General features: G+C 37.1%; 2 protein-coding genes across 3 annotated transcripts in view; one reads left to right on the top strand and one right to left on the bottom strand.

Annotated features, from left to right (window-relative positions):
• Nucleotides 1–27,978, top strand: part of AK3 (adenylate kinase 3) — a 65,625-nt gene that overhangs the window by 35,765 nt on the left and 1,882 nt on the right. The gene's annotated exons all lie outside the window — the stretch shown is intronic.
• Nucleotides 32–26,964, bottom strand: CDC37L1 (cell division cycle 37 like 1, HSP90 cochaperone). Its single transcript, XM_007969349.3, has 7 exons — nucleotides 26,632–26,964; nucleotides 21,344–21,625; nucleotides 17,144–17,237; nucleotides 9,083–9,198; nucleotides 8,403–8,525; nucleotides 4,256–4,420; nucleotides 32–616 (listed from the first exon to the last, which is right to left on the bottom strand). The coding sequence occupies exons 1-7, from the start codon at nucleotides 26,761–26,763 to the stop codon at nucleotides 515–517; spliced, it is 1,014 nt and encodes a 337-aa protein (XP_007967540.1). The 5' UTR covers nucleotides 26,764–26,964; the 3' UTR covers nucleotides 32–514.

Raw genomic sequence — 27,978 nt, 5'->3', positions numbered from 1 at the left:
CCCAACTTACTTAGTAAAGTAGATTACCAACTACTGATTTATTGCTTTTAATGTGATGAAATACCAGATTTGACAGCTAAATTAGCAGTGGGATACAAGTACGTTTTTATCTTTAATCATTTTTGTAGAATAGGACATGTACATATCCATATAAAAAGAGACTGTAGCAGATGCCTCCCAGAATCAACCAGTTCTTGTAAACATTGCATTTGTGCAGATTTTCATACTTGATTCCAAAATTGAGAACAATAAGATTAAAGGCAAATTTAGTAGCCACAAAAAGTCCAGTTTGACTTCCTGCAACATATGGTACCACTCCTCTCTTCAGAACAAAACAAAACAAAAAACCTAGCAGCACATTAAAAAAAAGTTTACAAAACATTTCAGTACTCTTTCCCTCCCATCAAAAACCAAACAAAAATAAAGTGCAGCACCCATAAAAGTGTCAAGAAAATAGCCAAGTTCTTCCTTTCTTGTAACAAAATAGCACTTGGCCTCAGCAGTCTTAACCAAATTATACAGTGTCCATCATTTTGGGTTCATCATCTTCTTTATGTACCACTGAGTTTAAGCTGCAGAGAGCTGTATTGATAGAATACTGAAGATAATCTGGATTCTGGGGAAAAAGAAAAGGTGGATTGTGGGGGGGAGAAAAAAAACACATTATAACCAGTTTTATGACAGCATATACATATATATTCAGTTTCACAGTCCTATTTCTCTGCAGTGTAGTAGAGCAGTAGGAAAGAAGATGGACTTTGGAAAGAGACTTGGGCTGAATTCCAAGAAAATAAAGAAAAAAATAGGATGCTATCACCTATGAGATGTCATAAAAGAATGATACATGTGAAAAATAGAAATGTTAACAAATACCACCTTTCTTCTCCATTTAATCATACAAGGCAAGGCTACAACTTCCATGTGATTATATATACACAGCTACTGATAATTTAAATATGGTTTGAAGTCAGCAATGCATTTTTAAGATTACCATCTAATTATAACAGTAAATACTAAAACTGCAAATCATCTGAATAAAGAAAAAAATTTACTGGGTAAAAACTGGATATCTTCAGGGTCTACTTTGGTTTCACAAAGGTTAAAACAAACTCAGTGAGAAATCTGTACGCTTTTGAGAGGTATTTACACCCTTATTTTTTAAACAGAATAAAACCACGGGATTTTTTAAACAAGCATCACTCATAAATATTATGTCAATTTCAAAAACTGGGAATAGAAAACATAAAATCTTACTCAATAAATGCAAAAATAAAACCATTATTTGTTAAAGCACCATGAATAAGGGTATAGCCCTTAAGATCCAGAACTTTAGAAAATTCTTCCCCAATTCAATTTTGTCTACCCAATTGTTCCGAATGTCTGCTAGTTACTTAAGACTTTTACCACTTGTATTACTAGTTTTACTTGTATTTATTTTATTTAATAAACACCAATGAGGACAATAGTCAAACAGGATAGATCCTCCTCACCATCCAATAGGAGGTTGGGAGGCAGGGTTTTCTAAAGATCCTCCTAAGAAAGTACAACACTTTGTGAGATTCCTTTATTCTAAAAGTCAAAAAGCTAGCTGGAGTTTGGATTATTCCCAATCAGGTCTTTAGGAAGGACATAGCAGAGACAACTGACTGAGACGGGACACTCACACTGGGCCTCAGTTTTAATCCTGCCTCTATTTAGTAAAGCAAGCCTCAAGGAGAACAAAATTCACAACTTAGTAAAATTAAAAGCTAGCCTATAGGATAAACCTAAAGTAACTGTTATATCTATATCCAAAAGGCCTTGGATTAGACCTCTCAAAACTAAGGATAATGAATGGTATTTGGCTTATTTCAAACAATTGCTGTCAATTATTAAAAAAAAGAAATTAAAAGCTAAATGGTTACCCACACTTAAGCTTTATCAAAAATGACCAATATTCTTGCTACATTGTCTCATTTTCCAAAAAAACAGCTTTAAGCCCTTTTTCTGACAATCCAAACCTAATTCTCTGGAAGAGAGCTTACAATTACTCTATTAAGACTGGGCTCCAGTTTTCCATGATACAACTTTGAATAACAGAATTGGCTGAGGAGATTCTCCAAAACTCATCCACCCATCTTCCTAAGAACTGTAAGATACTATCATACAGAGACTTTAAAAAAACAGAAGGAATTGGTATACCCAACCTAACCTATACTTAAATTTCATTGACAGTCCCATATTTTCATCTAGTAACATTCTCAACACATATGACTCAACAGTCTGTGGTATAGGTGAATAAGCAGTGAAGTATAACAGAAATCCAAAAGTAGAATATTAGATTCATCACTTATTGTGTTGACTTCAGGCAAATTACTTAAGTTCTATGAATTTCAGTTTACTCATCTATAAAAATGAATGAAAATGAATCACAGGGTATTTGAGAAGATTAAATAATACGTATGAAAGTGCTTTGCAACCTATAAACTGATATAAAAATGAGATGTTATTATGGTAAGATTTTTCTTCCAAACCTCTAAACTGATGATTTGGTCCCTCAAGTGTCCTCTCATTTTATTTCCCTTAATTAGTTGATAATCCTTTCTGCACATGTAGCAAGCATCTAACTGAAATTTTATCCAGCCCTTGTATCCTTTAGAAGGACTACACCAGGATGCTCAAATTGCTTACCATAAGGAATTGGTCTCCCACCATAAGGAGATTAGCCCAGCTTAATTAAATCTGAATAACCCTGATAATATCAGCAATACAAAAGTGTCAGAATTGTATAATTCTAGTCCCCCCATGACTATAAGGGATGCCTAGCACCTGATATCAGTTGCTATCTAATATGTGTAACAAGGACTTACTTCTCTCAAACCAGAGGAAACTTCTTGATAACAAAGGCTAAGATACTATAATGTGTACCTTTTTCCCTCTTATGTTTAGAATCAGTTACATCCTTCCAAAGTCTCTTTTTTTCCTTCTCCTGCATTATGTGACATTTTAATTGCAGGAGGTTTATATATTGGATTTCACAGTGACTTGGTTCCAGAATTCCCCTGGAAAAACGACTTCCCTATGGGCTATTTCTTAGGAACTGAAGAGAAAAATCATCACTGAATTTAAATAAAATTAAGAGATAATCTGTAGAGGGAATATTCCTTACATTTCTAACTAAGGGGGAACATTAGTAATTATTTAAAAATCAAACATTTATTTCTATCCTTGAGACTTTTTTTTTTTTTCCCAGGCAGCCTCTAGAGCCAGAGTAGGCTCAGAGACTCCTGAGAATAATATTTTTGACTGGGGTAAATATGATCAATCACTTTCCTTAAAGGACATACATGTAATTGGAATGGTGAAATTACAGTGACATAAGGTCAAGTCATTGAAAATCTCAATTTTTAGCACTTTATGAGGTTTAAAACTAAATATAGGACTCTCCTTGCATTGTCTTTTGAATAAGACTTTCCTTCTCATAATGTAGGCAACAGATTAAACTGGCTAAAGCTGGTCTTAAAATCTTGGAGCCTGGAAATGAGAGATGACTGGGGTCTATTAAAGTGCTACTAGTAAAATCAAATGGGTAGGAATTATCTAATAACTTAAACTTGTAATCCTAACTAGCATGAGGCAGACCAGTGGTCTGGTCACTTCTCCTTTTTGATGTAAATTTTTTCTTGCTGCCTATATGACATGGTTTTACCTTGATCAAACCACTGAAGACTCAAAGAGGCTCAAACAGTTGGCCAATATTACCAGATACAATATTATCAGCTACATTAATGTGTTCTAAAAATGTTACATCTGGTAGACAATACCAACATTTAACAAGAAAATACTAAATAAACTTAAGCAACAGATCACACTGGTTCCACTTGCATGTCCACTTTGAAGCTAATTCATCTAAAAAAATCAAAATGGCATAGTTCTAACTCAGAATGAGATGTTTTAAGGAAGTTCCTGAGGGAGCCATCTGGAAGAGTTTATGACTGAGAGGATCAATAGCTAAGATTTGTTCTTAAGAATGGTTAGGTATAACTAATCATTACTACATTAAAAGGAGAGGAAATCTGGTATCTCTAAATACTTAAGAGGTGAGATTCGGTACCAAAACATGGCATGAAGTAAGATTCAACAGTTATCTTCTGAGGCAGGAATATGTAAAATGGTAACACAAATTTAAAAAAAAAAAAAAAAAAAGTTTGGCAAAATAACAAAAATTATGTGAACTAATATGCTTATAAAATAAATATTTACTTTTGCAACTTACCTGTGGTAAGGATTCTAATAAACCTATAGATCCAACACCAGAATGGGGAACATGATTCTGAACTGTCATAGGATGAAAACTTTGTGATTGAGAATAAAGTCTTACTCTTGACTTGAAAGCTTCAAGTTCATTTTTGAATGCTTCAAAATAACCTTCCTCCTCTGCCTAGAAAAAACAAACAAACAAACAAAAAACAAAGACTGTGTTCTTCAAGATTTCTAGACATAGTAAATTCCAGAAAGCATATAACAGGTTTGAAGTGGAGGAAGTAACGACAAGGTGAATAGTCCAAATATAGAAACCACCATGATCCCTGTCACATTTGTGAAAACTACCTGATTTATAGGAACATTAACAATTGGTTTGCTCCATTTCCTTCTGCTTCAACAAAATAAGCTAATAAAAAACAACCCCTCCCTATATATACGCACACAACTAAAAGAAAAGAAGGCTTTCTCTGTATTTTCCTTGATTTATCTGGATCCTTAACAGGATCCAAAATAGTCCTCGTTTAATCTGTCAAATTCATTCTACCTTCCTCCCACTACCAAACAATCAAGGGATATTCTTAAAACCTTTTAATCCTCCAACAATTAATGAAGGTGCACTATTACCTGTTCCTAGTAATTTTCTAACTCTATATTCCCTATTTATAAGTGCTATGAAAACCAAATAGAATTCAACAGTCAGCATCATTATGGAACTATCTTCTTGTTCTAGTTAAGCAAGTACCTTCTTTTCAATATTAGGGAAAGAAAAAGTATGATAACTTAGGTCGAGGGAATGGAACTCTTAGGCAACTCCCTATTGGCAGCTGCCTCTGTTTATGTTTCTTCTGAATATAGAGAAATGATACAGAGATTTGTCCTACCAATAGAATGCAGGCTTTAAGTTCAAGTAGCGGAAGAGATCTTGTCAAATGGATTTTAGGTTGTGTAATCAGGTTAAAACCTGTGGATTACTTATCAGCATCAGCATCTATTGAAATAACGCAGAGAATGTTCTGTGCTGCCATCCTATCTTCTTGTAAATTTAGGAAGAACTTCCTTAATTACATTTTAGCACCTCGCTTTATAAGAACTTGTGTGGACACACAGTATGTCATATCCAAAAGTATTCTTTCTGAAAATTGAGAGGCACAATTGCTGGCCTCACTGCATGCTTAAGGTTTAGGGATTTAGATATAGTGATGACAGATTTTGTATTATTAAGTAATGTGTGGGCCACTTGCTTAATTTCTTTATGCCAATTTCTTCACCCATAAGATAGCAATAGTAATCCTCATAAAATATTATATGAATTTAATGAGTTAATCCATGTAAAGTGCTTAGAATAGTCCCTGGAACAAAGTAAGCATATCATGAAAGTGATTATTTCATAATTTTTAAAAAAAGTATTATTAAGAATACAATGTTAAGATTGAAGACCAGTGCCTTTCAGTTTTACTTTGTTAAAGTAAATGTCAAACAATATATATGATTTGGCCATGTTCCATTATTTTTTTAAACACATCCATTAATGTAAGATGAAAAGGAAATTATGTTTTTTACTACTCCTAAGTGTCAAGTAAAAATTCAGAAGAGACGAGGTGTGGTGGCTCATGCCTGTACATTTTGGAAGGTTAAGGCAGGAGGACAGCCTGAGCCCAGAAGTTCGAGACCAGCCTGGGCAATACAGGGAGACCATGTCTCTACAAAAAATTAGCTGGGGATGGTGGCATGTGCCTGTAGTCCCAGCTACCTGGGAATCTGTGGCAGGAGGATCGCTTGAGCCCAGGCGTTCAAGGCTGCAGTGAGCAATGATTGCACCACTGCACTCTAACCTGAGTGACAGAGCAGGACCTTGTCTCTAAAAATAAACAAAAGTTTAGACTAGTCACCAGAAGCAGCCTAGCTAAAATACCAAGTCAAGCATTTGCTATTAAAGTTCAACTGTTTCAGGAAAACTTCGTGTTTCGGTTGCATTTCAGAAGAGTTTAGGGTATTTAAGTTAGGACTACTGCCACATTGACAGTTTTTTTTTAATATACAAATAATAATTTTATGTTTATAAAAGGAAATGTTCATTGTAGTACATGAAAAAGAAAATGGAAATTATTTATAATTCCACCACACAAGTATAACCAAAGTTAAACTTTTGGTATATTTCCTTTTAACTTCTAATTGTATATGTTCAAATATATCCTATGTGCAGAAGAGCATGTAAAAGACATATGCACAGTTTATTCAGCAACACCCCCACTATGTGCCCATAGAAATTAGGAAATAGATCATTACCAGTATCCTAGAAACCAGTTCTCAAGAGCATTTCCCCTCCCTCCCTGAGGTTATCATTATTGTAACTTTTGTCTTCTTAATTATTCCTTTGCTTTAGTTTTACTGCTTATATATGCATCCTTCAACAATATATTATTTAGTTCTCCCCGTTATTAAAAAAATGCTTTATAAAAAAATACAAAATAAGAATGTTGATACTAGATATATCCATTTAGTATCTATCTAAACAGATACATCACTCTGTGGTTTGTTTGATTCACTCTCTTGTTTTCCATCCATGCTGATGTTGGCTAGTATTTTACAGAATGAATATACAGGTTGCATATCTGAAATGCTTGGCACCAGAAGTTTTTCAGATTGTGAATTTTTTCAGATCTGGGAATATTTGCATTATACCTACCAGTTGAACATCTCTAAATTGAAAACACAAAATCTGTGAGTATTTCCTTTGAGTGTCATGTCAATGCTCAAAAAGTTTCGGATTTTGGATTTTGGATTAGGAATACTCAACCTCTACCACAATTTATTCATTGTTCCCAGATTTTTGCTATTATGAACAATCTACTATAAACATTATGGCAATCTAGTACATACGTGTAAGAGTTTCTCTAGAGCAGCAGTTCTCTTTACGTCTTGAAAATTACTGAGGACCCTAAAGAGTTTCTGTTTATGTGAGTTATATCCGTCAGTATTTACTGTTAGAAATGAAAACTGAGGAATTTTAAAAACATTAACTAAAAATGACAATGACAAACTCATTACACTACCATTAATAACATTTTAATTAAAAAAAAAATTGTTTTCCAAAACAAAAAAATTTAGTGAGAAGAAAGCTGCTTTTTCTTTTTCCTTCAATTTTTCTAAATCTAATTTCTGGCTTTACAGAAGATGGCTAGATTCTCATATTTGTACTTCCACATTAATCTCTATTGTACACTACTGAGAAAATGAAAATGAAAATTAATTAAAAATAACATCTTGATATTATTATGAAAATAGTTTGGACAGTGAACCTCCTGAAAAGGTCATGAAGCCCCTCAGGGTTCCTGGACCACACCTTGAGAATCTACTCTCTAGGGTGTATACACCTAGGAGAATTTCTGGATGTTAAGGCAGGCTCTTGTTTAACTTTACTAGGAAATTTTGTAAAGCGGTTGTTCCAATTTATACTTCCACTAGCAGTGAATGCAAATTCTTATTGCTCTACTTCTTGGGTAGCTTTTAAATTACTGCAAATCTTGTGAGTGTGAAAGGGTACTTAATCTTTCTAGACATCTATTTTTCCTCAACATGGCCAACATCATCTACTATGTACTGCTTCCTGTGAATTTATAGTGTAAGCATGTCTTCAGCTCATTACAAATGTTCCATAAATATAATTTTAAAGAGTACATAATATTCTATGTACCATGGGTATTTTTAACTATTCCCTTAATTGCTGAAGTTTTAGGTTGCTTCCCATTTTTTCTTTATAAAAGTCTGATTTCTCATTAAACTGCTGAGTTCTGCACATGAAGAATCCTGTATCTATTTTGCTCAATAATGCATCCTGAGCATCTGAAACAGCTGTGCTTTGCATTAGCCACTCAACATTTACTGAATGAATTAATGATAGAACACAAGTTTCCTGAATATACACATTCATTTAAATGGGTCTCAATTTCATATACATGCTGTAGTACAGCCTCTTATATAGCTCTTTTAAGTTTAAATTAGCAAGAAAATAGCAATACACATTTTCTTTTCATAAGAAAATCTACAGAATTTAGCTTGTGGCATCCTGCTTGGATGCCTTCTATTGATATGAATAGAACAAAGAGGTCTGAGCTGGGACCAAATCTTCCCATTTATCATATCAAATAATTACTTACTTTGGCTTTCTGGAAAAATAAACGAAAACAGCCTCTTGGATCCACGTTACAGTTTTTGGCCATTTCCATAATAAACTGCATTACAACAGCTTGATGTGCTATTTGTTCCATTAAAGCCCCCTTCTGAAAAAGATTTAAATGATATAAGAAACAAATATATAAATATATTTAATTGGCATACTGATTCAAATTTTGAATTTTTAGAATATTTTTGATTTTACTCTCTTTAGTTATAAGTCAAATACTTTACAAACATATAAAGAGTATATCTTAGTTTTTTTTGTTTTTTTTTTTTTTATTTATATGTGGACCAGAATAACTAAAGAAGACCCTGCTCTGAACTTGATTTAATACCATGATTACTGTCTGGATTTTTAAAATATGACTTTCAAATTAGTTTGAAAAGGATTATAGCAATATGAAAACAAGAGAGATGGGGGTGGAGTGGCAGAGAAAGCATAGTGGAAAAGTTTCTGTATGCTAACTGAAACAACAACAACAACAACAAAATCCCACATTAAACTCAAGTAGATCTGAAAGCAAAAAATGGTAATTTCATCTAATGACCTTCCTGCTTTATTTTAAAGGGCTTAATGTAGAAAATAAAACAAAACATCAATAAAGTATGAAATCAGATTTCCACTAAGGTTCCCAGAAACTCAAGGTTCACATAATAATACCTTCTCAGCTTCTAGGTGAAAACACCATAAAATAAGATATTTAGCAGTTTCTTCACATACAAGGTATGGATGGTCAGACAAAAATCTCTGACTATCATCCCATCGACTCAACATACCTGTAAAAAAAAGAATTGAACCATAAGTGTCAAATATTTTCTTTCTTCCTATAAGGGAAGAAATACCAACAATTCTTAATTCATTAATCTCTCAATAGAATTTTTAAATGATTCTCTTTAAAGACAATTCATATTACCAGAGCAACAGACTATGGTAAAAGAGCAAGTAAGGGACAATACTCTTTAAAGCAATACTTAGTACACTGGAAAAAGCTCCTAAAATTCACAGAAAGTTTTATTTCAGATAATTATTCAGGCCAGAGTGGCCAGTTCAATATTAAAAAGTCCTGCATCCACAAATGCCCACAGTCTTGGGCAAACTGAGAGTTAGTTACGTAGGCCATTTACTCATGATGTCTTTTATAAACAAAGTCTTTTAAAAATCAGTTAAGCGTATTTGAAAATGGTTGTCATTTTGTTTCAAGATGTCAAAGAAATCCAAATACTATTTAAGTTATATCTACACTTTTATCTAAATTAGTAGGAAATTTGGTCAAAGTCAACACCACCAAGAAATCACAGAACCAGCAAAGTGTTGACTTTTTAATGTTGTCTCTACTAAAAATAGAAAAATTAGCTGGGCATGGTGGCAGGCGTCTATAATCCAGCTACTTGGAAGGCTGAGGCACAAAGATTGCTTAAACCCAGGAGGCAGAGGTTGCAGCGAGCCGATATTGCACCACTGCACTCCAGCCTGGGCAACAGAGCAAGAGACTCTGTCTCAAACGAGATAAGCTGGACATGGTGGCACATGCTTGTAATCTCAGCACTTTTGGAGTCTGAGGCCAGAGGAATGGTGGAGTCCAGGAGTTGCAGGCCAACCTCGGCAACATAGTAAGACCTTGTCTCTACAGAAGAAGTTTAAAAATTAGCTGGGCATGGTAGTGTGCATCTGCAGTCCCAGCTACTTGGGAGGCTGAGGGGGCAGGATCACTTGGGAGCCTAGGAGCTGGAGGCTGCAGAAGGTATGATGGAACCACTGTGCTCCAGCTTGGGCAATACAGCGAGACTCCATCTCTTAAAAGGACTTAAAAAAAAAAAAAAAAAGGATAAAGACTGTAGCATTTTCTCATAGAGTATTCTAGGCTTTATAAAGTTATTTCCCCAATGCTTTGTATATAATGATTAGGTCATTTGAAGTTCTGAGAAACAGAATGATTATGGAAGTTACTTAAAACTACTTCTTAAAGTATAAAGAATATTGCCAGGCATGGTGTAATCCCCACTATTTGGGAGGCTGAGGTGAGAGGACAACTTGAGCCCAGATGTTGGAGGCTGCAGTGAGCTATGACCTCACCAATGCACTTCAGCCTGGGTGACAGAGCAAGACCCTATCTTTTAAAAAAGTCTAATGATTCCTGGGACTCAGATTTAAAGAAAGCACAATCCTTATTTCTTACACTTGAACCCATAAAGTAAATTCTATGAAGCAGTTTTGCCTTAGCTTTCTTACACTTCTGGAGAGGTAATATTTTCAACTCTATCTACCATCCACAATAAAGCATTGCTCCTCTTGTTTACTTCTTCATGGCAGCATTGTGACTCACTGAAATAACAAAAGCCTTATCCATTCTGGTTTATTTTGCAGGAAGGATAACATGAAAGGGTTCCTGACACTTGGAGCCATGGGGAAGGGTATCACTAAATGTTAATTTTCTTTTTCTTTTTGTTGAGACGGAGTCTCGCTCTGTTGCCCAGGCTGGAGTGCAGTGACACGATCTCAGCTCACTGCAACCTCTGCCTCCCAGGTTCAAGCGATTCTCCTGCCTCAGCCTCCTGAGAAGCTGGGATTACAGGTGTGTGCCACCACGCCCAGTTAATTTTTGTATTTTTAGTAGAGACAGGGTTTCACCATGTTGGTCAGGCTGGTCTTGAACTCCTAACCTCATGATCTGCCCGCCTCAGCCTCCCACAGTGCTGGGATTACAGGAGTGAGCCACCACTCCCAGTCAAATGTTAGTATTTTTTTAACTACCTACTTAATACCTGAGACAAATTAACACTTGACATTGAAAATACATTTTTTTAAAATCTGAGAAATACTATCACTTGATTTCAAAAACGCACATTGAATTAGTATGAAATTGATAAGTTCAGTTACAGGTAGTTGATACAGACCTTTGTGGAAACAGTGTGGAATTTTATGAACAAAACAAAGACAGGTGGGGCGCAGTAGCTCACACCTGTAATCCCAGCGCTTTGGGAGGCTGAGGCAGGAGAATCACCTGAGCACAGGAGTTTTATGTCAGTCTAGGCAACAAAATGAGACCTTATCTTTACACAAAAAGATAATTAGCCAGGTGTGGCGTAGTACACCTGTAGTCCCAGCTGCTTGGGAGGCTGGGGCAGGAGGATTGCTTGAGCCTAGGAAATTGAGGCTGAAGTAGCTATGATCTTGTAACTGTAATCCAGCCTGGTGACAGAAAAAGACTCCGTCTCAAAAAATAAACATATAAAGAAAATCAACAACTCAGTGGAACGGCATATACCTCAAATTACTGACATTATTTTGGAATTTGTAAACAAACTTGTATACAAATGGAGAGTAACAATTTTAAGATGGTGGCTGAGAACACAGACTAGAGGTAAATGGCCCAGGTTCAAATATTGGCTTCACCATTTTACTATCGTGGGCAAGTTTATAGGCCTCCATTTCCTCATCTATAAAATAGGGCTGAAAACAGTACCTAACTCAGGATTTTTGTGACAATTAAATGCTATTAATTCATATAAAGCACTTAGAACAGGGCCTGAGACATAGTAAATACTTGTTAAATAATAAACACCCATTAAAAATGTTTATTTAGCTAATCCTTTGGTTAAGGATAATACAGTCATTTTAAACTAGCCAAACAATTTCTCTGAATGCTTGGAAAACCTCACTTTGACAAGTTTAGATATTTTAATCACATGCTTTAACCTATGTATTTCCCTAGTGAACATCTAAATCTCAATCCATCATCAACCTTCATATATCACCTGATTCCTAAAATGGTCCTGAAATACACATGTCCTTATTACTGATTTCCCTTTCCTCTTTCATTGTACTTATAGAATTATTATTATTAATTAATTTATTTATTTATCTTGAGAGACAGGGTATTCCTCTGTTGCCTAGGCTGGAGTACACTGGTGCAATCACAACTCATTGCAGCCTCAATCTCCCAGGCTCAAGAGATCCTCCCACCTCAGCCTCTGCAGTAGCTGGGACTACAGGTATAAGCCACCACACCCAACTAATTTTTTTTTTTTTTTGTAGAGATGAGGTTTCACTGTGTTGCCCAGGCTGGTCTTGAACCCCTGAGCTCAAGTGATCCTCCAGTCTCAGTTTCTCAACGTGCTGGGATTACAGGCATGACCACCATACCAGGCTTAGAATGATACATTTTAACAAACTACACTAATTCATTTTAATTTCCATGTGTACTAAAAATCTCCCAACTACTTTGTGAATTACTTGAGGAAAGCTGTATGATCATTTCCCATATTCCTAAACTCCAGATCTCCTATATTTCCAATCATCTACCACCATATGCATTTCTACCGATATGCCTGCATATAAATCCATCTTACTTGAAACCAAACTCATACTTGTTTCTCTGCCATCCTACAGTGCTTCCTAGGCTCCATGTTACCAAATCAAGCGTTCTAGAAATTCCTCTGACATTTCCATTTCTCCCACATCAAACTGATCACCAAGTCCTCTGGTTATACTACTATGATCAGTTAATATGGTGAATCACATTAATGAGTTTTCTAACATTAAGCCATTTTGAATTCTTAGGATAAACTCTTTGAAAATTATTTTCGCATTATAAAAATAAAGTTTATTTATTGTGAAGAATTTTTAAAATCCAGAAAATAAAAGTTATCTGTAATTCTACCACAAGACATTATTGTTAACATTTTGATGTATTTCCTTCCAGGCATATTTTTGAATGACTTTTTAAAAAAACAAAATTAAGGCCGGGCGTGGTGGCTCACACCTGTAATCCCAGCACTTTGAGAGGCCGAGGCAGGCAGACCATCTGAGGTCAGGAGTTCAAGACCAGCCTGGCCAAAATGGTGAAACCCCATCTCTACTAAAAATACAAAAATTAGCCAGCGTGGTGGCAGGTGCCTGTAATCCCAGCTACTTGGGAGACTGAGGCAGAAGAATCGCTTGAACCTGGGAGGTGGAGGCTGCAGTGAGCAGAGATCACACCACTGCACTCCAGCCTGGGGGACAAGAGCGAGATTTCCTCTCAAAAATAAAAAAAAATTAAAATCATATACATTTGCTATTCATTTCACTTCATATGTAAGAGTGCTTTATATTAAATGTTTTTCAAAAATAAGATATTGATATGTTTTTTAAAAGCAATAAACAATTACATTGAAGAGGTTGTAAATACTCATAGTCAGTACAAATGAAAAAAATCCTATCATAGTATTTGCGCAAATGTTTATAAGCTCTTGGTAAAATTTCCAGTGACAACATCCTACACAGATTAAAAAAAGCTGAATCACAGCTAACTTTAGCTAAAACTGAAGATGATGTGCTCTGAAAATTAGATGACTCAAAAAGCAGCTCTGATGATCATAAAGCCAGTAATGTCAAACAGGCATATAACTTTGAATATAACGGTTGTAAAATGTAAGAGATAAAAGGCTTTGTTTCTAAATTAATATTTTACATTTATAAAATGTGAATTACCTAAATTAATAAACTAAATACAAATGTAGAGGAAAAAATCAGATTTCAATGCTTTATACTATTCTATGACATACTGTACCATTTACCATTAGGTGGTAAATTCTACCTAATTGTAAGGGTAAAAGCAGCACAGGAAAGGTAGTCAACAAATTGTATAAGGGAAAAGCTAGGAAAAACTCTGAAGAATATAAGCACAAATAAGATCACAGAGAAGCACTGGTGGGAAGGCCCTATAGCCCTACACAGCCCCCACACACACCAGGCCGATGTCATCCAAGAGTCTGGAATGCAATCCAAGTCCAGAAAGCCTCCAACTAGAAGCTTTAATTACATTTCCTATTGCAGATGTGTTTAAAAGAGTATACCAGAAGCCATTATCCTAAGCAAACTCACACAGGAACAGAAAACCAAATACCGCATGTTCTCACCTATGTGGGAGCTAAATGATGAGAATACATGCACACATACAGGAAAACAACGCACACTGCAGCTTATCGAAGGGCGGAGGGTGGGAGGATCAGGAGAAATAACTACTGGATACTAGGCTTAATACCTGGATGATGAAATAATCTGTACAACAAATCCCCAAGACACACGTTTACCTATGTAACAAATCTGCACATCCTGCACATGTACCCCTGAACTTAAAACAAAAGTTAAACAACAACAAAAAACCAAAATAAAGGAGTATACCAATATAATCATCATTTTGGTAAGCTTTCTTCTTTCATCACAATAAGCATACATCAGAAATTTTCCATCAAGCAGGTATAGCCACAAATTTTCACTGTCTTGTCTCACACCTCTATCAATTCAGTGCCATAATTCAGTCCACAGGGATTTTTATTATCTTATCATTCCCCATGACTACAAGTTGGTCCACTCTCCACTGATGGAACTTGGTAAAGCAGAAATTGCAGGTATTCCAGGTCCCTTGTTAAGATGTATCTATTCCAGAGTGGGAAATAAAACACATGAAAATTTTGGGAGCCTACTACCTTAATAACATTCCTGGGGATCCAATGTGCTGTGACAAGTAATATATCTCCTCTGAAGTTAAAGTCAGTATGCATTTCCAGTAAAAAACAGGCACAATGTGACTCTGGGAATGGCTATTGGTCTGGTTGGGTGTGAAAACAGCAAGGTTCTGGTATTTATTACAAGATAGTATATTGGACGTTCATAACACATAATGGCAAAATGACTGCTTATTAATCACCTGTGGATGTTAAGTCAGTTTTTTTCCTCAACTATCTCATTATTTGCACAAGTTTCATAAATTCAGGTGTCATGGTGGCACAGGTTTGTGATTATGCATAGATTTGACAGTGTAGACTTTCCCCATCAAGGATGTTCTAATATCCTAATCCAGTTTAGCCACTGAACACCTAATTTGCCAGTAGAAAAAAACATCAAAATCTCACTATCACACAATGCACTGCAGAGATGAGCCAGCCATCAAGTAGCAGGTTGATTACCTTGGCCCCACTTCATCTCAGAGGGACTGGTAATTTCTCACTTGAACCAGCCCACTCTAGATGTGGAAGTGCCCTCCCTCCTTGCCATGCTTCTAATCAGTAATACATCTGTAGTCTTACTAAATGAATTATTCACCATACCACATTATTTTTTGACCCAGAAACTCATTTTACAGCAAAAGAAATGCAGACTGTAGGGTTCATGAAATTCACTGTTCTCATAACGAACATCACTACCCAGAAGCAGGTTTTATAAAACACTGAAGATACATAGCGCCAGATGGGTTACAACACTTTGTGATATTTGGATATTTTCCTACACAAAATTGCTTCTGAACAAGGCAGTCAGCTTACAGCAAAAGTGAAAGAACTGTTTCTCATTTACTAGGTTTCTCATGGCCTCAAAGCAACCAACTTTCAGAGTGCCAGCTGGGTGAAAACACCTTGAGGAATGTTGTTTCACCAGATGCAGTACATGCTCTGAAAGAGCAATCAGTATGGTACTATTTTTCCTTCAACAGAAAAACATGGGCCTAGAAAGCAAGCACTGTAGGCGGGAGTGGCAATTCACATATCACAACTAAGATTCATGTGCAAATTTTTTGCCTTCTATCCTTATGACTCAAGGCTCTGCTCATTTCAAGATTTTACTATCTGTCCAAGGGAGGCCTGTGTATTCATTTTTTTTTCTATTATAAATAATACACATTGATGATATGTAGAAAAACTTTGTCTTTTATTTCTTCGGGTACTGTTCTTTTAGTTAAATACAGTCTTTTTTCTTTATTTAAAATGAAAAGTATGAGCAAAGTGAGTATTTTATGAATAAATTACACAAAAGGAAGGGAAAGCATTGAAAGTAATATTTATTGTATTGACATAATTGAAGCATAAACGAAATTCAAAAAATTTTAAGTAAATAAACACCAATAGGAAAAAGATTTCAAAATGCCATTTAAAAAGTTCATGAATATATTACAAATAAAAACCATGTTTACTAAATTAACATACTACTTGGAATTTTTTTAAAAATGTTTTTACTTTGGAATTAAAAAAAAAGTTTTAAACCTTAACTCCTAACAGTTCCCAGCAGCATTTTCATGCCAGTGGTATCATGCTGCCTATAATTCTCAGAACACACCATGCTGTTTCCTAACTGCCCGTCTCATGCTGTTGCTGTTGGCTTGCCTCCCTTATACATGAAAAACTCTTATCTGTTCCTCAAAATCAAGCTCAGATGCTGGCTTCTCTGGGAAGCCTTCACTTGTATCAAACCCCCTCTTACCCTTTTTCCCCAATAGAAAAAGCCTATTTTTCAGTTCTTTATATATACATTTCTATTACTATATTTATCTGAGTAACAGTTCAAGGATCTGCCTGAATTATAAAGCATCATATCCAAAACCTGAAAAAAATGAATAATCTTTTAATCATAAGATAATCAGATTCCAAAGAAGCAAAGAGGAAAAAGAAAAAAGTAAAGACTAGTTGGGAAATGGAAAGAGGCTATGGAATACATAAAGTTGTCTTAGAAGGTAGTACTATATAATAATACTTTTGCTTGTCTTTACCATTTGGTTGGCTCTGTCAATTAATTTTATTTATAACCAAAAAAAATTCTAAAACAAGATCTATACAGCTGTGCCAGAAGTAGCTACAAAATTGGAGTTTGCTACTTTTCTTTTTGGCTCTCTTTTTATAAGTCCGTTTTTTGCACATGTACATATGATACTAAACATTACAAAGAAGGAAACCCAAGTAGTAGACTTACCAAAATGTCTGATTTTTTGCTCATATTTTTGCATAAATGATTCTGATTTATCTTCATCCTCTGTGTCTTTTCTTTTATCTTGATTAATAAAACTCTAAGAAAAAATTTTAGAAATTTAAATCAGACTTTAAATTCTAATTGAATGTTCTTTCTCAGATACTGAATACCCAGCAATTCTTCCTGTAGACAATATTTGTGGTATAGTATCATACTGATATTACATGATTAAATTCATCTGTTAAACTATTTTTAAAAATTAAAATTTTCTTGTATGGGAGTCTTATTAATTTTGTTTAAAATGATATATGAGGCCGGGTGTGGTGGCTCACGCCTGTAATCCCAGCACTTTGGGAGGCCAAGGCAGGCGGATCACGAAGTCAGGAGTTGGAGATCAGCCTGGCCAACATACTGAAACCCCGTCTCTACTAAAAATACAAAAAATAGCTGGGCGTGGTGGCGGGTGCCTGTAATCCCAGCTACTGGGGAAGCTCAGGCAGGAGAATGGCGTGGATCCAGGAGGCAGAGGTTGTAGTGAGCTGAGATCACGCCATTGCACTCCAGCCCGGGCGACAGAGCAAGACTCTGTCTCACAAAAAAATACATATGATACATGTGTGGATATAGGTTTATCTTAGAAAACATGCAGAAAAACAACTGAATTACCCTTTTTGGTAAGCTGAATTTCCCAATTAAAAGCAGGTATAGAAACATCCTTTATATTTTACATGAATAATTTACTTGTGCATTATTTAATTCCTATAAGTATTTGCAACTCTTGCCTAATCTTTCGAGTTCTTGCTGGAAATAAACTCAGAAATTCAAAGCACATAGAGAATAAACTATATTTACTATAAATTCTTTATTAAGACATAAACCAGAAATAGACCGTTATTGTTGTGTGTCTTTTTTTTGTTTTTTTGAGATGGGGTCTTGCTCTGTCACCTAGGCTGGAGTACAGTGGCACAATCATAACTCACTGCAGCCTCAACCTCTTGGAGTCAAGTGATCCTCCCACCTTAGCCTCCAGAGTAGCTGGGACTACAGGCGTGAGCCACCATACCCAGATAATTTTTAAATTTTTTGTAGAGACGAGGTCTTGCTATGTTGCCCAGGCTGGTCTTGAACTCCTTGGTTCACGCAATCCCTTCACCTTGGCCTTCCAACGTGCTGGTATTATAGGCATGAGCCACTGTGCCTGGCCCTTTGTTGCATTTCTAATAAACTTCTTAGAAGAGACCAGTTTGATTTTTAAAGTCAAGTACAAATTTCTATTAAGGAAGTACTTATTTTCTGTTAAATAAGTAATAAAATATACCAAGAATAAAGTTTGTATCTAGCTAGAAAAACTGGCAGAAATTTCTTAGAACATTCTGTGATCGTATTTATACCCTGTTATCATCACTGCCAAAAATAAAAATTGCAAACTAGATCACTGCCAGTTTATAATCAGGAAGCACTCAAAAGTTTACATATTTCAAAATAAAAGATCTTTTCTTTATACAGTCTGCCATCTAGACCAGCACTGTCCAATAGAAATACAATCCAAGTTGCAAATGTAATTTAAAGTTTTCTATTAGCCACGTTAAAAAGCAAAAAGAAACAGATGACATTAATAAATTATTTTATTTATCCTAACATATCCAACCTATTATTTCAACACATAACCAATACAAAACAATTATTAATATTTTACTTTTTTTGGCACTAAGTCATTGGAATCTGGTGTGTATTTTACACTTACAGCACATCTCAATTCAGACTAGCCACATTTCAAGCACTCAATAGCACATGTGGCTAGTGGCTATCAAGTTGGATAGTGCAGATCTAGACCAGTCCTCTCAAGTCTCAAGCTCCCAGACAAAACCAGTGTAGGATTTTGAGCAAATGACTGGAGCATAAAGATAGTCCTAATTAATTTGTGAGATAAATGTAGGCTATCTTAGAACCTAAGTTTAAAGAAATAATTAAAAGCAACAACAAAATGAAAATATTTTCTTTGTGACCACTGTGTTAAAGAAGAGACATCAACTTTACAAAACAAGAAATATTACTTTGAACATTCCTTCTGGAAGAAAAAAGTTATTTTAAATAGTTTTGGGATATAAATGCAGAACAGAAAATAACACTTAAGATGTACCCCTTAAAACAATATATACAGATATAGCAAATGACTCAGACAAAGAATAATCCCATTGTGGAGGGGGAGAAAAAGTATATGTAAATTAGTAGAGGCACAGAGAAAGTCGAGAAAGATATGACTCACTGTTAAAAGTACTGATAGGGCTAGTGGCGACGTGTGTTACTGACTGCTGTAGCAGAACTAGAGCTGGTCCAGGGAAAGGCAATTTAAAAAGCTCATGAGAGTAGGTGAAAGCAGATGCCAAGAGGACAATTAACAAGTAGGTTATGTGCTGAGAAGTCTAGAAAATAATGATGGTTAAAGATAAGGTTCATTGTGGACTTAGACAAGAATGAGCAGTCTCTCCCTGAAACTTGAGGGTGAAGTACAAATATAAAGAAGTATCACTTTACAAATTAGTAGAAAATGGCTGAATTTCATTGCCCCATAGGTTACAGACTGAAGATTTAAATACTTTTTTCCTAGGTTCTACATTTCATATATTCAAAGTATTGTGGACTACACAAATGCATATATTTGTTAAAATTTTACACTTAAGATTTGTGCATCTCAAAGTATATAAATCTTACCCAAAAATTAAACAAAAAATAATAATAAAATGCAGGAATGGGTATAGGGGAAGGTATAGATGAAATGAGAATGGCAGAATGATGACAGTCACTGATGTGGACTGTGGGGTTTATCTGTTCACTTTGTGTATGTTGACATTTTCCACGATGAAAGGGCTGAAAACAGGTCTAAAGTCCAAATTTACTCCTAGATGATACATCCATGGGCTAATTAAGGAAAATGACGACACTTGAGGGCCTCTTTCTCCCTATTCTCTGCATGTTTCAGGCCTAAAGAACACTCATAGTGGATAACATACAAAATCCACCGTTGTGGTAAAGCTAAAAGCTTTCAGCTCTGTGAACTGTGTTTCCTTCAGCCATTATGGGATAGTGAAAAAAATGAACACGAAAATATCTGTATCCATCAGCATGTTCATAGACTTCTTTATAAATGGTTCTCCAAAATAAGGCTTAATACAAACTAAAATTTTTCTTTTTCTGAGACGGGGTCTCACTGTTGCCCAGGCTGGAGTGTAGTGGCGCAATCTCGGCTCACTGCAATCTCTACCTCCTGGGTTCAAGTAATCCTCGAGCCTCAGCCTCCTAAGTAGCTGGGACTACAGGCACTACAGGTACATGCCACCATACTCAGCTAATTTTTGTATTTTCTGTAGAGACGGGATTTCATCATGTCACCCAAACTGGTTTTGAACTCCTGGACTTAAGTGATCTGCCTGCCTTGGCCTCCCAAAGTGCTGGGATTACAGGCGTGGACATCTAAGCCTGGCCTGTTTTTCAATAAATATCATTTTATTCCACATTTAAAACACTAGTTCATGAAGTTTTGCCTTTTCTCCCCTTTTCATGCATCTGAAAATTAATCTCTAGAAACTCTAGTTTTCAAATGGAAAACTGAGGTATAAAACCCTGAAGTTTGAAAAACATGGGATTTTAAAAGTCTAAGCCTTCATTCTTAAAGGCACTGAATAAAGGATATTCAACACTTCTCATTATCTTATCTCTCCATCCCAGTCAAGAATTTCTCACATTTAACCCACCACTAAGTTATTAAGTCACTCTACTTATTTTTCTACTTAGTTGATTCATTTATAAAAATAAGGTGGTTGTATTAAAGGAACTCTAAAGTAGTGATAATCAATGTAGGGGGTAAATATGAGATGTGGAGGAAAATATTTCACAACTGATCTATTTTCCCATCCTTATAAATATCAAATTTTTGTGAATGTTAATACATGTAATATTTGTTCGGCAGTACATTTATATAAATATGTATTTCAGACTGCTCAATTAACTGCCTGGAGTCTGCAGCTCTACAGCAAGAGCTTTGAGACTTTCTGACTTTCATAAACTTTTCAAGCACCTTTCATAAACTGTTAAAATTGAACACTGTTTATGGGATTCTGCTGCTTTGCTACCAAATACGCACAACTGGTTTGTACAAACACTTCAGTTTTTCTTCTTTCACTGTGGCTCAATACAAAGTCATACCTTATTAAAAACATCCTTGCTAATGGCATCCATGCTCCACAGACACATCTTCTCTCTTTGTACTAGAGCTTCTTCTTTCTGTCGCCACTCTTCTTCCCGTTGCCTCAGTTCTGATACTGCTGTTTGTGCTTTGGCATGCTCCTGATCCAAGGACTCAGAATTATGCAGTGCTAAGCTACCAAGTTTCTGTTGAGCTTCAGCAAGATTCCATTTGCACGCCACAGAGCTCTTTACAAACTCTTTCTGCTTTTGGCAAGCCAATTCAATTCCATGGCTATACATCTGGATAAAAACAATATTTGTAAGAAATGAAGAAAGCAATGGATGTTTGTGCAGCACAGTTCAATTTTTTTTAATTCAAAGGATTTCTGTACAATATTTTGGTATATAGTATATCCTGTGTTCTAGGTCTGCAGTCATGTTTTTATATCTTAGTCCTTGTTTCATCAACTAAATTCTAAACTGCTTTGTTAATTTATGCCTATCCCCTGACAACTAACAGCAACAAAAAGCCTGGCAACTATCACAGTGTCTTGCATAAAGCTAGTGCTTAACAAACATTTAATTAAGTCTTCATAATCCTGAACAAGCAGAATAACGAGAACAAAGCTTAAATCTAGTTCATCACTTCAATACTCAACTTGCTGACAACCAGGCCTTTATAATTTTGTTCTCCAAATTCTTCACTACAAAAAAACCTCCTTTTATCTAGAAGTAATCATTTCTTGGTTTCTATTTTCTATCTGTATTTTTCTAATCCTTGGTGATTTGAGAAGTTCTTATTGGATATTTCTATTTATAAATGATTATATCAGACAGACATCCTTTAATTTATTCCTAATCAAAATAGGCAAAGTTATATATCTATAGCTAGCTAGCTAGCTAGCTATCTATCTATATTTTGAGATGGAGTCTCGCTCTGTCACCAGGCTAGAGTGCAAAGGTACGATCTCAGTTCACTGCAACCTCTGCCTCCGGGGTTTACATGATTTTCCTGCCTCAGCCTCCCAAGTACCTGGGACTACAGGCACATGCCACCACGCCCAGGTAATTTTTGTATTTTTAGTAGAGGCAGGGTTTCACCATGTTGGCCAGGATGGTCTCGATCTCTTGACCTTGTGATCTGCCCACCTTGGCCTCCCAAAGTGCTGGAATTACAGGCGTGAGCCACTGCACCCAGCCGCAAAGTTACATTTCTTAAAAGTAGCAATGGTCCACCCTGCTGACTGTACTAGTCAAAAGCAGTAGTAATTAGTTTTAATATTTACTTAATTACTACATGTAAAATACTGTGATAGAGATCCAATTCCCTGGCTATATAAAATATATTCCTTGGCTCTATAAAACAAAAGCTGAAGGCACATTCTTTATGACTTCTTAGTCAAATGTAGATCAACTTCAGAATAATTTCTCTCCAATCTGTTCCCGTATCTCCATCACTATTCAAGCCCTTATAATCTCACATGTGAATTATACAAATGCTGACTCTCTTATCTCAAGCCATTCTCCACTCCACTAGACTGGAGTGATCTTTCAAACAAATGAATCTGATCTTTTTTTTCATTCTTAGCTTTGGGATAAACGACATACTCTGTGGCATAGCCCTTCGTGGTGGCACAGCCCTTCGTGATATCATTTCCCATTACCTCTCCAGACTCAGTTTCAATTGCTCTTCTACTTGTTTGCTTATTCTTCCCTTTCCTACCCTTGTCCCTCACTTCAATTTGGCAATCCTCTTTCTTCGAGGTAACTCCTACGGAAACTCCTATCTTCATCCAGATTCTGGCAGACCCTAAACTTTTTCTTACCCAGTTTCTCCCCACCCGAGTTATGCCTATTTCTATTGTGGTGTTTTTCATACAATATCATGCTTGTTTGTTTACTGACTGGTGATGGTAAACAATTCTGAGGCAAGTAGCAACCAAGGACCCTACCTCTTAGCTGAGTCTCCAGGCAAACTCAGGTTTGTACTGGGACAAATGTGGACACTGTTGCTATTCAGATGTTTTATTTGCTCATTCAGCAGGTCTGGAGCCCAGGTACTATAAACAATGTCCCTAACTAACCAAATAAAACATTTATTTTTACTTTTTGTTATCTTAGAATAGGATCAAGAATAACTGTAGAGTAGCTATGCTTAAAACAGGGCCAGGAAAAGGAGAAAAATCAAGCTATAAAACTTATTTTGTAAGAAAAGATATAAGAAATTTTGTATACAAAACTTCTTTAGGCTGGGTTCGGTGGCTCACGCCTGTAATCTCAGCACTTTGGGAGGCCAAGGTGGGCAGATTACCTGAGGTCAGGAGTTCGAAACCAGCCTGGCCAACATGGCAAAACCCCTTCTCTACTAAAAATGTTTTTAAAATTAGCTGGGCATGGCCAGGAGCGGTGGCTCACACCTATAATCCCAGCGCTTCGGGAGGCCGAGGCAGGTAGATCACGAGAAGGAGATCGAGACCATTCTGGCTAACATGGTGAAACCCTCTCTCTACTTAAAATACAATAAAATTAGCCGGGCATGATGGCGGGCGTGTGTAGTCCCAGTTACTTGGGAGGCTAAGGCAGGAGAATGGTGTGAACCCGGGAGGCAGAGGTTGCAGTGAGCCGAGACTGCGCCACTGCACTCCAGCCTGGGCGATACAGTGAGACTCCATCTCAAAAAAAAAAAAAAAAAAAAAAAAAAAAATTAGCTGGGCACAGTGGTGGGCACCTGTAATCCCAACTACTCAGGAGGCTGTAGCAGGAAAATCACTTGAGCCTGGGAGGCAGAGGTTGCGGTGAGCCAATATCGTGCCATTGCACTCCAGCCTGGGCAACACAGCAAAACACTGTCTCAAAAAAAAAAAAAAAAAAAAAAAAAGGAAAAAGAAGACAATATATCAAGAAAAGTAATATGGTTATATGGATAAACAGAAATTATCTTGCATTTTCAAATTATTTGGGAGTAAATATTCTTTTCTCAAATCAAACAATTCTAAAAATAATTTATTTTTAATTCTCCACAAACTACCCAGACAACATTTGGTCATTTGGGCAAACTATCCAACATGTATTCAGATGATTAAATAAAATATTAGGTCACATTGTAATCCATGACCATACAGAAGTTTTAGAAAGACATTAAACATGATCTGCCTTTACATTAATTGGATCTAAGAATTACATATCACATAATACATTAAGAAGTCTAGATCCCCCTTATTTGATAAAATTAAGCCAAAGCTGTTTTTTAGGATTATAAAATGTTAATTAATTAAACATTTTATTTTTTTCCAAACATTCCAATCCAAAAATTTAAGTCTTAAAGCCAGCAAAACCAATAAGTAGGTCTGTAATAAACACATGAACTTAGAATTAATAATCACTTTGCAAATTTTTTTTTTTTTTTTTTTTTGAGACAGAGTTTCGCTCTTGTTGCCCAGGCTGGAATGCAATAGTGTGATCTAGGCTCACTGCAATCTCTGCCTCCAACAATTCTCCTGCCTCAGCCTCCTGAGTAGCCACGATCACACACACCCACCACCACACCCAGCTGATTCTGTATGCACCACCACGCCCGGTTAATTTTGCATTTTTAGTGGAGACAGGGTTTCTTCATGTGGTTCAGGCTGGTCTCGAACTCCCGACTTCAGGTGATCCACCCGCCTCAGCCTCCCAAAGCGTGGGATTACAGGCATAAGCCACTGCACCCGACCCACTTTGCAAATTTTAATACCATTTAAAGGTAGTTTCAGACAAAGTTTTACAGTACTTCACAGGGTGGGCAGTGCAGTAGGTGGGAAAATATACTGGACTAGGAGTCATAAGTGGGTTCTAGTTTTAACCTGGCCACTAACTAGTTATACGGTCTCAGGGAAATCACTTTTAATGAGAGAGATAAGCTTATTCACTTCTAAAATCTCTTTCAGTTAAACAAATTTATAAGTGCACAAGTAAGAAATTAACATACAGATATTTCTCTAGATTACTTCTGTAATTCAACCACAATGCACTGAAATTCTTGACACCCTTTTTCCTCTTCATATGCCTTCCAAATTGACAATGGCAGCTGCTGTTCACTCTTTTTTTCCTCCCTAACACATCATATGCTTATAATACATTTTGTATATAAAGATGACACTGGTGATCCAAAATTAGTGGGTGACTAATGATGGACCCATCAACTCTCATTCTATCCTCCTAAAAAATGTCTTGTAGTTCCCCAGTGACTAGCTGGCCAAAGTACAGACAGTGGTTATGAAACAGCATTTTTCTCTGTGTGAAGCCAACTAACTCTGTTAGCTGGGCATAAAACTGATAATCTCACGCTTACTAGCAAACAATTTAACTCATCCTCATTAACATCTAGCAAAATAAGTTGAGGAAAACTACTATTAAATCTGTTACACTCTTGGGAACCCCATTTTGCAAGAAGGCGACAGACACCTATGATCCATTGAATATATTAGTGTTTAGACTGTGATCCTGAAATATACTTCCAAAACACACAGGGATTCGGAGAAAAAAAAAAAAAACAGGAAAAGGTGATGCGAGTATGTAAGTATCCCCTAAGATAGGTCCCTGAAAAATCCTTAGTAGTATATCACATTTGGATACGTTTCAATGGCAGGAAGGCAGGAAAGCTGGATTGAAAACACAAGTAAATACCAGGAACCTAAGAGAAGTCTGAAGGAAAAGGCAAGTATATGCGTATATATTTTCACTGGAGAATGACGTGAAGCAAAACTAACAGTAAGGCAAAGATGGTCACGAGAATGGGAGAGGTGTACGCCAGCGTCAAAAGCGAGGTTTGAAGAATTTACTCAGTTGTCAACATGGGTTGAAATCGCATGTGAAATCTTTGTGAGGACTCGGTGTGACGTTGAACTACAATCATTCACTGTTTCTATCAACTGTGCACAAGTATGCTAGAGCCTTTAACAGAATAAAGTGCTCGGGGAAAACCTCTCACAAGAGGACAAAGGGTCAATGTTACACCATGAGCCGCCCCAAATCTGGGTGCTGTCAGGAAGGGGAGATGGAGGAACGTCTTCCAAGGGTGAACAGCAATCAGCCAAGGTGAAAGAAAAAGTGTGCGTGGAGGTGGAGGTTGGTAATACATGGCCACCCCGTCTCCACTCCGAAGATGCTATAAAAGGGGTGCGATGGCATCAGGCATCAGATCCCCGGGCCCCGGCAGTGAGGTGGGCGCAGAAAAAGGCTTAGAAGAGGGTCTGGGAGACGCGGCATTCCAGGGGTTTGGGGACAGCACCACTCCATCCCTCGGCAGAACGCAGGCCCCCTCTCACCTGGGCGCCGCCGCCCGGCAGCTGCGGGCAGCGGGGAGAACTGGGGAACACGTCCAAGTCACTCTCTTCCTCAGCCTCACCCTCGGCCCGAGGGAGGCTCCAGGGTCCCGGAGGCGGCCACGGTTGCTCCATGTCCGGCTGCTCCGGGTCCTACAACCGCCCCCGGCCCTACAACTGCCACTGCCAACAGACTTGGCGTGAGTGGAACCTGCTGCGCCGAGCCAGAAGCCCAGCCGGGGGCCAGGGCCGTTACCCAGAATCCCTCTACTGGCCGCGATGCCGCTGCACACCCCGCGATAGCCTGGGCCTCGCCACCGGCGGACGGCGGAAGAAATGGTCGGCACGGTGCGTCACTTCCGGTTGGGGCGGGGCTGTGAAGGCGCGTCCGGGGGTTCTTTGCGTGTAGGGGGTGGACCTACAATTGTATTCCTGTTTTAAGCACCGTTCTCTTTGAGCTTTTCGGCACTGCAAACTTAACGGCTAATGTCGCTGTGGGTGGAGAAATGTTTGTTAGGTAGCGTTAGGTATTGCTATCTGGTGTTCCCTATACCGAAAACGGCGGGTCCTGGCCGCCGGGAGGTACGCAGCTCAGGTTTCCACTTTGCATGTTCCTTGAAAATTGCAACTCATTCCTTTACGTTGACATTTAAACCAGTGGTTCTAAGGCAGAGTTGGGGCGGAGGGAGGAGAATTTTGAGCAAGCGGAGCCAGTTTTCCTCTCATTTCTAATTACAGGCAACAACAGAATTCTGTGGTTGGTTGGTTGGAGGAGTACGCCAAAAATAAAGTACCAGAGCGAGCACGGCTTCAAAAAAATTAGGATCAGTACCGCTAGTAGCGAACGTATAAGAAGGGCTTCCTGTATTCCTACGTATCTTGTTTAAGCCTAAAGATGTGTGCCCTCTTTATCCCCTTTTTTGGAGACGAGGAAATAGACCCAACAAGCCTGAGACCACACATTTTACAAGGAAGAGGTAGCATCCAGCCCCAGGGAGTTTAACTTCAGAACTTGCACGTTTAACAATCAGGTCTTGCTGCCCTACTCATAAAGAGACCCAAATAAAAACAACATGACGCCATTTTTTTCCATGTATTTAGATTGGCAAACTTATGAAGTCGCTTAATACCAAATGTGTACTAAGACGTAAGCAAATGATGTAAGAATGTCATTAGTGTAACCTTTTAGGAGGAGTAATTTGACAATATGAGAGGCTTGAGCGGATTGATTCAGCAATTTCACCACTAAGGAAGTATGCAACAATTATTTTTGCACCAATATCCAAGGATTTAATTACAAAGATTTTTGGCAGCAGTTTTTGTGTTGTGTGTGGCAAGAAAAAAAAAAAA

This window comes from Chlorocebus sabaeus, chromosome 12 (assembly GCF_047675955.1).
Source record: "Chlorocebus sabaeus isolate Y175 chromosome 12, mChlSab1.0.hap1, whole genome shotgun sequence".
Classification (NCBI taxonomy): domain Eukaryota; kingdom Metazoa; phylum Chordata; class Mammalia; order Primates; family Cercopithecidae; genus Chlorocebus; species Chlorocebus sabaeus.
This window is presented reverse-complemented; position numbering and strand designations above follow the sequence as displayed.

What these genes read in the sequence shown, in the direction of transcription:
- CDC37L1 (XM_007969349.3), bottom strand. Translation starts at nt 26,763, where the DNA reads ATGGAGCAACCGTGGCCGCCTCCGGGACCCTGGAGCCTCCCTCGGGCC. An exon ending in TGCCGGGCGGCGGCGCCCAG is followed by an intron (nt 21,626 to 26,631) that starts GTGAGAGGGGGC and finishes GTTTTTATCCAG; the next exon opens with ATGTATAGCCATGGAATTGA. An exon ending in TATTTTTCCAGAAAGCCAAA is followed by an intron (nt 4,421 to 8,402) that starts GTAAGTAATTAT and finishes TGTTTTTTCTAG; the next exon opens with GCAGAGGAGGAAGGTTATTT.